This window comes from Sturnira hondurensis, unplaced genomic scaffold (genome assembly GCF_014824575.4).
Source record: "Sturnira hondurensis isolate 20B ecotype Veracruz unplaced genomic scaffold, ASM1482457v3 Scaffold0020793, whole genome shotgun sequence".
Lineage (NCBI taxonomy): Eukaryota > Metazoa > Chordata > Mammalia > Chiroptera > Phyllostomidae > Sturnira > Sturnira hondurensis.
This window is the reverse complement of record NW_028093424.1, coordinates 80,516-92,098: the sequence shown is the minus strand read 5'-3', so window position 1 is coordinate 92,098 and position 11,583 is coordinate 80,516. Positions and strand designations below refer to the sequence as shown.

The 11,583-nt window shown below is 40.8% G+C and overlaps 1 protein-coding gene across 2 annotated transcripts in view; it reads left to right on the top strand.

Moving 5' to 3' along the window:
* Window positions 1-8,776: 8,776 nt before the first annotated feature.
* The window catches only part of PSPH (phosphoserine phosphatase), a 29,169-nt gene continuing 26,362 nt past the window's right edge, over window positions 8,777-11,583 (top strand). The window contains exon 1 of one of the 2 annotated variants that reach the window (XM_037030670.1): window positions 8,777-8,982. In XM_037030670.1, the coding sequence (XP_036886565.1) occupies window positions 8,926-8,982 (57 nt within the window). In that variant the 5' untranslated portion in view covers window positions 8,777-8,925. Of the gene's footprint in view, window positions 8,986-11,583 lie in introns of both variants that reach the window. The other variant, XM_037030671.1, reaches the window with a different exon arrangement.

Sequence of the window (11,583 nt, the reverse complement as noted above, 5' to 3'; positions counted from 1 at the left end):
TTCCCCAGCCCCACTCTGCCTAACTTTGTGGCTGATTGGCATTTCTTCCTCGGCAGAGACCAAGAAAACCTTTCAATGATATTACTTGCTATGCATGCAGATTTAGTTAACTACTGTTAGAGACGTATGCGGAGACGTAACAGAGATGAAGTTTGTAGAATTTTAGGCATCTGCTTAAAGGTAGGGAAAGGAGATGGACTTTCACTCTCCTGAGGTGCAAAATTTAAGGGGCACTAAATATTCAGTAATGGAGCCCTGGCTGGTGTAGGTCAGTGGATAGAGCACGGGCCTGCGAAACAGAGGATTGCGGGGCACATGCCTGGGTTGCAGGCCAGTTTCCGGCAGGGGCCAGTTCCCTGCAGGGGATGCACGAGAAGCAACCATACATTGATGTTTCCTTCCTCTCTCCTTCCCTTCCCCTCTAAAGATAAATAAATAAAATATTTTTTAAAAATATTCAGTAATGGAGATCAATAATATTTTAATGCAGTGTTTTTAAAAAATCAAAATGCATGCAAAAATCCACAATGAATAAATATCAGAACTTTAAATTAGGCATCTCCACTAACATATCAGGTATTAGACAAAGTCAGCAAAAGAGAAGGATCCTCATGATTCCTCTAGAAGCAATTTATTTGCATATATCATTTTACTAGGTTATCCACTCATTTTTCATTATATGATACAAAATAGAGTACCAAGCGAGTGTCATGTGTATGCTAATGTATGTATAGAATGGGAGAACTTTAGAATGGGTTTTGAAGAGTTTCAAACAAAATGTCACATTTTGGGAGCAGATCCGTTTTAGTTTATGACTGAAGAAATTGAGGTGGCAGCAGGTGTTTAGCTGTTTGATTCAGAAAGCATGTCAGTAAAGGAGAACATTTTATGGAAGGAACCCTAATGAGGTAGAGTGATGTATTAGAATTCCAGAGTCAAACAACTAGAATTTGAATTCTAATTTTGCAATGGTTATCATTATGTGACCTTGGACAAGTTACATAACTTTCAAAAATTTTTCATTTACTGGCCCTGGCTTGTGGGTCTCGGTAGATTGAGCATGGGCTGTGCGCTCAACAATCAAAGGGTTGTTGGTTTGAATCCTGGTCGGGGCACATGCCTTCGTTGCAGGCCAAGTCCCCAGTGGGGGCCACACAAGAGGCAACCACACATTGATGTTTCCCTCCCTCCCTTCCCCCCTCTCTAAAAATAAAAATATTTTTAATGTTATTTATTGATTTTTAGAGAGAGAGGAAGTATGAGAGAGAGAGAGATTGATTTGTTGTTCCACTTATTTATGTATGCATTGGTTGATTTTTATATGTGCCCTGACCAGGGATTGAACCCACAACCTTGGCGTATTGGTTGAATCTCTGGCTAACTGAGCTACCTGGCCAGGGCTAAGTGACCTAATTTTTTTTGACTCAATTTTCTAACTTATAAAGTAGAGTTAGTGACATCTTAGAGAAAATGAAAAGAGATTGCATCTGTAACATGTTATATTGTGCCAGACGTGGAAGGTGTTAGTTAAGTCAATTGTCATTACTGCACTCATACAATGCAATTATTTTATTTTCATAGCACCTTCACATGCAATGTCTCATTTGATTCTAATATGGATCCTTTGAAGTGGAAAGGTCCTGTACTAAACTAGTTTCACAGATGATTACATCAACACAGAGGTTTAATGCCCAACTAGAGCCAAAATCCCAGGTTTCATCCTTGGCTACTTCCTTCGCTTGGGTCCTCATATGCACAGAGTCCCTGAATGTTTTTATGTTTACTTTCTCATTATCACCTCTCTCCACTCCATAAACTTTTTTCTGCCCCCATTTCCACCACTCAGGTTTAGGCTGTGATCATTTCTTTCTTGGATAACTACCATAGTGCCCTAGTTAATTGTTGCTCTGCCTTTATTTCCCATGATGCCACTGGAGCAATCTATTAAAAGTAAATCGAAAAGCCATAGCTCTGCTTATAGTCCCTCAGTTGTCCCCAACTGAAATCTAAACTTTTTTAACTTTCATGTTACTGAAATTCTATTATTAACTAGCATCCCTCTCTAATACCAAAGCTTCTTCTAAACTAGTAAACTAAAAGACAAAGAACCTAAGAATGAATAAAGATTACATATCAATCATTTCTTGCTGTATAACAATATTTACCACAAACCTAGTGGTAATAAACCTTTATACATTAAATTTTTTTTCACTTACAGTTTACATTGAGTATTACTTTGTATTAGTATCAGGTGTACAGCATAGTGGTTAGACAATTTATACTTTTACAAAGTGTTCTAGTACCCAAGAGGCACCATACGTAGTTATTATTGATTGTATTTCCTACGCTGTACTTTATATCCCCATGACTATTTTGTAACTGCTAATCTGTACTTCTCAATCCCTTTACCTTTTTCACCCAGTCCCACAACCACCCTCACATCTGCCAGTCATCAGTCTATTCCCCACTTCTATGAGACTGTTTGTTTTGTTTGTTCATTTATATTGTTCTTTATTTTTCATTATTTTTAAAGATTTTATTTATTTATTTTTAGAGAGGGAAAGGGAGGGAGAGAGAGAGGGAATGAAACAATGGGGACTTTGAGAAAGTCCCAATCAATGTGTGGTTGCCTCTTGCATGCCCCACGCTGGGGACCTGACCTGCAACCCAGGCATGTGCCCTAGACTGGGACTCAAAATAGCAACCCTTTAGTTCGCAGGCCAACACTCAATCCACTGAGCTACAACCAGCCAGGGATATATTGTTCTTTTGATTCCACATATAAGTGAGATCATATGGGATCTGTCTTCCTCTGACTGACTTATTTCACTTAGCATATACCATCTAGGTCCATCCATCTTGCAAATGGTAGAATTTTGTTATTATTATTATTAAAAAACATTATTATTCATGTGTTTTATCTTTTTTTTTGCTTCTTAAAAAGACCCTTTAACATTTCTTGTAATACTGGTTTGGTGGTGAGGAACTCCTTTAGCTCTTTCTTGTCTAGGAAGTTCTTTATCTGTCCTTCAAATTTAAATGAAAGCTTTGCTGGGTAGAGTAATCTTGTTGAATGTAGATCCTTTCTTTTCATCACTTTGAATTTTTCCTGCCAATCCCTTCTGGCCTGCATGGTTTCTGTTGAAAAATCAGCTGACAGTCTTATGGCAGCATGCCTGTAAGCAACTAACTGCTTTTCAACTGGCTGCTCTTAAGATTCTTTTTTTGTCTTTAACCCTTGCATTTTAATTATGATGTGTCTTGGTGTGGACCTCTTGGGCCCATCTTGTTTGGTACTCTGTATTTCCTGGACTTGTATGTTTATTTCATTCACCAGGTTAAAGAAGTTGTCATTATTCTTTCAAATAGGTTTTCAATTTCTTGCTCCCTCTCTCCTCCTTCCAGAACCTCCATGATGCAAATTTTGGATATTTGGATTTTATGTAAAACAGGCTTTATACACTTAAAAAGTATTTAAAAATTTTCCCCATGTTTTCTTTTGTATTTTAAAGCTTTTGTTTTTTATTTTAATCTTTGTTTCATTTGGAATTTATTTTGGTAAGTAACGAGAAGTATCTGTGGTATAATGAAAATATGTGTTTGGAGTTTGTCCCTGGTTTCTGACACAGAACTCCTGAAATCATTGGTTTTCTGAGTGATAGGAGTGTCTTTTGTTATCCATAACAATCACCTTTGTAATACACCTGAGTCTGTGCTAAAGAGGTGAGTCAAGGTGGGCACCCTAGATACCCTCAGAATGAGGGCTGGTCACTAGAAAGATCAAACACTGATTAGTGGGTGGAAACTCTCAGCCCCATACCACCAATATCTGATGAGTGGTAGGGGCCAGAGATGGGTCATAAAAGTGCTTGAACAACCAGAGTGGGTGAACACACTGATGCCCTGGTAGAGCAGTATATCCAGAGGGCATGGAAGCTCTGCATTACTCCCCCAATACCTTGGCCTGTGCATCTTTTGTATTTGGCTGTTCCTGAATTATATGTTTTATAAAAACAACTAAGCCTTAATAAAGTGATTGCCTAAGTCAGTCTCCAAATTTTTCAAACCTGAGGAGATAGTCATGGGAACCCCCAAGTTTGCAGGCAAGTTGGACAGAAGTCTGGGTAGCCTGAGGACCTGGGATTTTACAACTGGTGTGTGTGGGACTGAGCCCTTAACTGTACAGTTAGCACTAACCCCAGATGGTGTCACTGAGTTGTTGGACACACAGTTGATGATGGAGAGAGTTAGTGTCTGAGGGTGAGAGAATTGGTTATTGGTGTTTGCAGAGAACATTTTTATTTTTTCCAGAATAATTCATGTTATCTACCACTAATGTGTAATATAATTTTTAGCATATGCAACATTGCCAGATGTATCTGGATCTACTTTGGACTATACTCTCTTCTATAGTGCTGTCTATTCAAATTATGCAGTAAATAAAAACAACATCATATAGTTAACTTATTGTAGTTTTACAATGAGTTTGATAATTTGGTAGGGTTAGATTTTTTTCATCAATCTTATCAGAAAATTTTCTGGCTATTTTATATGTTTGTTTTTCTATCCAAATGAATGATAAAATTATCTAGTTTTTAAAAATGTGGGTTTTTTCCATCTTAGGTTGCTTATAAAAATACTTTAAGTGTGTGTAACTTTTTTAGTAAAACACATATTTTAATAGGTGGAATATTTAAATTAAAGCAGTAGAAGTGGAGGTGGCAAAAGGCTAGGGGCTAGGGGTATTTCAGACAAAATTGATAGAATTCTGAGATGTGCTACATGGTTATCATTTCTAGTTTAGGAATCTGAAGATGTCAAGAAATTCCAGAAATGGGGAAGGCTTGGAATGGGGAGGTGAAGTAATAGTATTGATTTGGGGTAATATTTTTTCTGTTGTTGGCCCTTTGAGTGTCTATCTTGTGGCAGAGTTCTGTGCTTGGGAAAAATATACAAATGAAAAGAGAAGGCCCTTAAAAGAGATGAACATACAACAACATGTAAAATGTACTAAAGAGCTATCACAGTATATTCTCAGTGCCACACTACTAGGGAAGACTTCTGAAGCAAATTTTATTTTAAAATGTACACTTGATTTTTGTATTATAAAATAATGCATAATCATCATTAAAAAAGCAAAAACCTACTTTTAAATAAATTCATAATTTCACAATAAATTCATAATCACAAGGCATGTGATTGTTAATTTTATGTGTCAGCTTGACTGGGTCATGGTGCCAAGATGTTTGGTCAAACGTTATTCTGGACATGCCTGTGAACATGTTTTGTTGTTGTTGTTTTGTGAGATTAACATTGAAATAGGTGGTCTTTGAGTTAAGCAGATTATCTTACATAATATGGATGGGCTTCATTGACGTGGACACCAGCCTGTACTGTCTGCGGCATTATGGATGAGATATGAGACAAATTCACATGGACTGCGGAGTCCTGTGGAGGAAAAGGGATGGCATGGCTATTCTCTCAAGGGGAGAGTGTGCTGACTCTTGCCTGGACAGGCTTTTTGTGTGTGTGTGTGTGTGTGTGTGTGTGTTTTTGTGTTTTTTTTTTAAGATTTTATTTATTTATCTTTAGAGGGGAAGGAGAGAGGGAGAGAAACATCAATGTATGGTTGCCTTTCGAGCATCCCCTGCTGGGAGTTGGCCTGCAGGGAACCAGCCTGCAACCCAGGCATGTGCCCTGACTGGGAATTGAACTGCGATCCTCTGGTTCGCAGGCCTGTGCTCAATCCACTGAGCTACACCAGCCAGGGTGGACAGGCTTTTATTGGGTTCAATTAGCACAGGAATACAGGTAAAGCTCATTAATCGTTGTCAGGCAGTAAGGACCAAACAATAGATAGCATACAAAGAACTAGGAGGACCTATTCTGAGTCAGGGTCTGTTAGCTAAAGGGCTACAAAACTTTGGGAAACAAACTTATTTCCTGCTTGGACACTTATCATTTAGTTGAGAGCATTCTTAGCAAAGCAGGTTTCAGAGGAGTTTATGCATTCTTTCTTAGGTCTGATCACCCAGGGAACCTGCCCTTTCCAGCACAGGGCTGCACTGCCCTCTGTCATTGTTTCAGGCTTAAGTCAGGCAGAGGAGGCAAGATAGCCAAGAGATTAGGAGACTTCTCGCTGACAGAATGAGGACTCAGGCTGTGTCAAAGCCGAGGGGTGAGGGTCCATCACCCCCTTTTGCTGTAGCCCCCCAAGTCCTTCCCTCGGGCTTCCCCACGATCATGCCTATCTTAGGTCGTTCCCCCCTTGGGGAATCTTACGTATCATTGGCTAACCAATCAAGCACTGGGAGCTAGTTATGGATGAAGTAACAGGAGTAGAAGCAGCACTCAAGCCAGGGAGATAAGCTTTGTCTTTTTAGTGGCCTATGTTCCAAAGGTCGCTCACTCAGCCTTAGCCACTTGGAGGTTACAGCCTCTGAAATCTGGCAGGGTAGTTCCCAACACTTCATCCAAGTATTTTAAGACTTAACAGAGTGAACACTGAACTCTCTTGAGCAAAAGGGGATTCTGCCAAAAAATACTGCCTTTGGACTCAGCTGCAACTCTTCACTGAGTCTCTGGCCCACCAGCCTACCCTGCAGGTTTTGGACTCAGCAAGTCTCCATAATCACAGGGGCCAAGTCCCTAAAATCTCTCTCTCTCTAGATAATGCCCTCACTTTAACAGTACATATACAGCCTGTGAGGCTGTATATCTAGACATATCTAGATTGATACTATATCTAGATATATAGATTTATATGCTTCCTGTTGGTTCTGTGTCTTTGGAGACTGCTGACAAATAAGGATTTTGATACTAAAAGTGGTTTTAAAGAAGCAGAATTTTTAAGGATGAATTTTCTGAATTGGTCCTGGAGTTTCTGTAATTGGCTATCTAATATGATTAGATTTAAAGACACTAATGATTCTGTTTCCAGTAGTAAAGAGAGTAGTAATGATGATATAAAAATAGAAATATGCAAGGCCCTGGCTGGTGTAGCTCAGTGGATTGAGCACGGGCCTGTGAACTACACGATCGCAGTTTGATTCCCAGTCAGGACACATGCCTGGGTTGCAGGCCAGTTCCCATCAAGGGACTCACGGGAGGCAATCATACATTGATATTTCTCTCCTTCTCTCCTTCCCTTCCCCTCTAAAGATAAATAAATAAAAATATTTAAAAAAAAGAAATATGCAAAATATCACCATTGGATACTTCTAATTAAACACTTAAAAGAGGCAAGGATCTAAGTGTATATAATATTGTTGAACTTTTTTGTCAAATTAATGAATACAATGAGACTGGCTAGTTGCTCCTAATGTCACTGGACAAAGTGGAGGAAAGAAAAGAATGAGGTCAAGGATTCAAATTCCCAGTTCAAGCACTGTATAAATGACCAGAAAACTTCTGAGTTTATCTATCCTGAAAGAGACTTTTAACTTCTGTAGCTGCAGAGCTCACATTCCTGAAAACCAAACCCAGAATCCTATCCTGTGAGTAGCTAAATTGCAATGCAAATTGAAAAGTGACAGCATTGATGAGGAAGGAATGGGATCCTGAAATTTGGAATGGAACATGTGAGAACACCCTGATGAAGTTAAGGACATTGACTTCCTAAATCCTGTTGAAGCTTCTTTGCCAGAAGTAGCCTCTTTATCCCTGTTTGAGGATACCTACCCTGCATTGCCCTATGAAACTGTAATGGCCTCCTTGAGGCAGTTCCCCTGCAAAACACTGATTCTCTTCAGGACTCAAGCCCTCCACTCCTCTTTGCTTCTAGAACCATAAATAGACTGAGTCCCAGCAGGCCATGGAGGCACAAATAAATTACATGGAGGATTGGCCCAAATATCTGTAACGCCAACTTCTGCTGTCCTACCTCATTTCTCCCAGCCTGCACCTATGGCTTCATAGAAAGTTTGCTGTGATCAGTTGACAGAGGAAGAGAACACTTAGGCCTGATTTACAGAGGGTTATGCAGGCACCACCAAAAAGTGGACAGCTGCTGTTTTACAGCCCTTTCTGGGACATCTCTAAAGGACAATGGTAAAAGGAAATCCTCCCAGTGGACAGAACGTCAAGCAGGGCATCAGGTTATTTGCTTGGAAGGAGAAATGGCTTGATAAGTGATCATATACCAAATTCATGGACTGTGGCCAATGATTTAGCTGGATGGTCAGGGACTTGGAAGGAACATGATTAAAAAATTGGTGACATGTCCTGGCTGGTGTAGCTCGGTGGACTGAGGGCCGGCCTGGGAACCAAAAGATCGTCGGTTCAATTCCCAGTCAGGGCAGGTGCCTGGGTTGTGGGCCGGGCTCCCCATTTGGGGGCATGCGAGAGGAAACTGATAGATGTATTTCTCTCACGTTGGTGTTTCTCTCCCTCTCTTCAAAAGTAAATAAACAAAATCTTTTTAAAAAATTAGAAATCTAGAGATGGGTTGCTGCTGGTATTGGGATCAATGGTGCAATCATTTCATAGCTGGGTTGCTGGCACTCTTGATTTTTCTTCATGATTGCAACACGACTACTGTGCCTTCTTCAGTCACCTCATTAATATTGAAAACAACAAGAAATAAGAAGGGACTGAAGCCAGTGATGGGTTAAAGAGACATTGAGAATCTTCCCTGTTTATGCCTGAGCCTTGACCTTTATTGTAAAAATGAAATATAGGTGTGCTCTCTCCCAGGGAGAACTGGCCCTTCTCCCTGGGAGATTAGCATTTTTAATATTTAACTGTTCCTTCGGGGAGAACTGGCCCTTCTCCCAGAGGGACCTGTTGGTTAACTAAGTCACACAAGGCCCTTGGCACATAGCCACTTTTGTCTAAAACATATTTCATCATAGCCCCCAAGGTGGGACTTCTCAATCTCACCAGAGAGAAAGGACACTTCACTGGAAACTTTGCCAGTCGATCCAAATGCTGTCTTGGGGATTCCCCAGCATCTGTGTTCCCGTGTTGGTGAACTCCGGTCTTGTGGTACATGATCTTGATTTTTGCTTTCCCTTTGCTCTCACTTAGTAAAGTGCTTAGTCATTCACATTTGACTTGGGGTTTTTATTGTCTGTGAATCCAAACCTCCAGATTAAGTGGCCATGATCTCGTACATGCCCCTTAACAGCACAAAATTGGCGTCACGAAAAGGATTCAAGAACAATATGTCCTTTTTCTGTAAGCGTGAAGTGTGTGATTTGTGAATTGCCGGGGCTGGGAGGACTTGCCGTGCTCCCTGGTCGTACAAGAATGAGCTAGGAGAGAGAAGTGGCCTGACTTCCAGCCAAGATGGAGGTGTAGGTGGAAACACTGTGCCTCTTCGCACAACTAAATTTAAAAACAACAAAGTTTTAGTGACAAAAACACAGCCAAAACACAGAAAATTGAACTGAGAAGTCCAACAACAACGAACCATTTGGCCAGACCACGTCACAACCCAGCGACTGGGTCGCCCGGCCCTGGTGAACACCTGAGAGGTGGGAACAGACTGAAATATGGCTCAGGAACAGCTCAAAGCCCCAGAGCCTATAATTCTAAGCGACCAAGAAATAACCAACCTCTCAGATGCACAGTTCAAAACACTGGTGATCAGGATGCTCACAGAATTGGTTGATTTTGGTCACAAATTAGAGGAACAAATGAAGGCTAAACTAATTGAAATGAAGGGAAATGAACAGGAAACCAATAGCGATGGAAAGAAAACTGGGACTCAAATCAAGGGAGTGGACCAGAAAGAAGAAAAAAATGACCAAATAGAAAAGAAGGAAGAAACAAGAATTCAACAAAATGAGGAGAGGCTTAGGAACCTCCAGGACATCTTTAAATGCTCCAACATCCAAATTATAGGGGTACCAGAAAGGGAAGAGGAAGAGCAATAAGTAGAAACCTTATTTGAACAAATAATAAAGGAGAACTTCCCCAGTCTGGCAAAGGAAATAGACTTCCAGGAAATCCAGGAAGCTCAGAGAGTCCCAAAGAAGTTGGACCCAAGAAGGAACACTCCAAGGCACATCATAATTACATTAGCCAAGATTAAAATGGAGAGGATTCTAGAAGCAGTGAGAGATAAGGGGACAGTCACCTACAAATGACTTCCCATCAGACTGTCAGCTGATTTCTCAAAAGAGACCTTACAGGCAAGAAGGGGCTGGAAAGAAGTATTCCAAGTCATGAAGATTACTCTATCCAGCAAAGCTTTCATTTAGAATGGAAGGACAGATAAAGTGCTTCTCAGATAAGGTCAAATTCAAGGAGTTCATCATCAGCAAGCCCTTATTATATGAAAGGTTAAAGGGACTTATCTAAGAAAAAGAAGATAAAAAATATGAACAGTGAAAGGACAGCAAACTCACAATTATTAACAACCACACCTAAAACAAGAACAAACTAAGAGGACAGCTAGATTGGGAGCAGAACCATAGAAATGGAGATCACATGGAGGGTTAGCAACAGGGGAGTGGGAGGAGGAGAAGGGGGGAGAAGGTACAGAGAATAAGTAGCATAGGTGGTGGGTAGAAAATAGACAGGGGGGAGGGCAAGAATACTATGGGAAATACAGAATCTAAAGATCTTGTGACACATGAACATAAACTAAAGGGGGGGGAATGGTGGGGGAGGGGTGTGCAGGGTGGAGGGGAATGAAGGGGGGGAATAGGACAATTGTAATGGCATAATCAATAAAATATAATACAAAATTTTTTAAAAAGAACAAGCTAGGGAATGGTCCCTTTGAGGATGGGGGATGCAAAGTGAAGACCAGGGAACCACCCCAGTTAGTAGAATGCCTTCAGGCAGTAACTGCTACTACAACTTTAATTGACAGGGTACACAAGTTCCCTGGCAATGACGTGCTATCATTGATTTAGCTAATGCTTTTTTCATGATCCCTTCTGACCCTGTACAGTTTGCCCTTACTTGTCAGGGGAGACAGTACACATTTACTGGTTTGCCCCAGTAAACCTGCATGGCCCTACTATTTGCCATCCAATTGTGGCCGAGCACCTGGATAACTTTCCTTTGCTTCCTGGGGGCCCATATTACTCACTACATTGATGACATTATGATTCAAGCAGAATCCCAAGAGACAGCAGATCAAATTTTATAGGCCCCAATTCAGTATACGAAGGGAAATCAACTCCACCAAAGTACAGGGGCCAGTGCAGCAAGTCAAGTTCTTAGAAATACATTGGACCCAAGGCCATGGAGAAATACTACCCAAGGCCAGACAAAAAAACCCTTGATTTTCCTCCCCCACGTAGTAAAAAGGAAGCTCAGAAATTTGTAGGTCTCTTTGGATATTGGGGGGCCCACATGCCACACTTAGGGGAGATTCTCCAACCTTTATATAAGGTGACCAGGAAAAAATATGAATTTGAATGGGGGGGAGAGAGGCCGCCACCTTTAAGGGGGCTAAAGTGGCTGTACAGAGACTGCTTCAGACGTGTGTAGCACAGCCAGCAATGTTATTCTCATATTTTGCTTTCCCCACCTCCTCAGTGTGTTTCTGTCCAAATCTCAATAGTCGAATCAGAAATGCACAGTCACCCTAAGTAGAGGGAAGCTGGGGAAGCGGAGAACAGGATT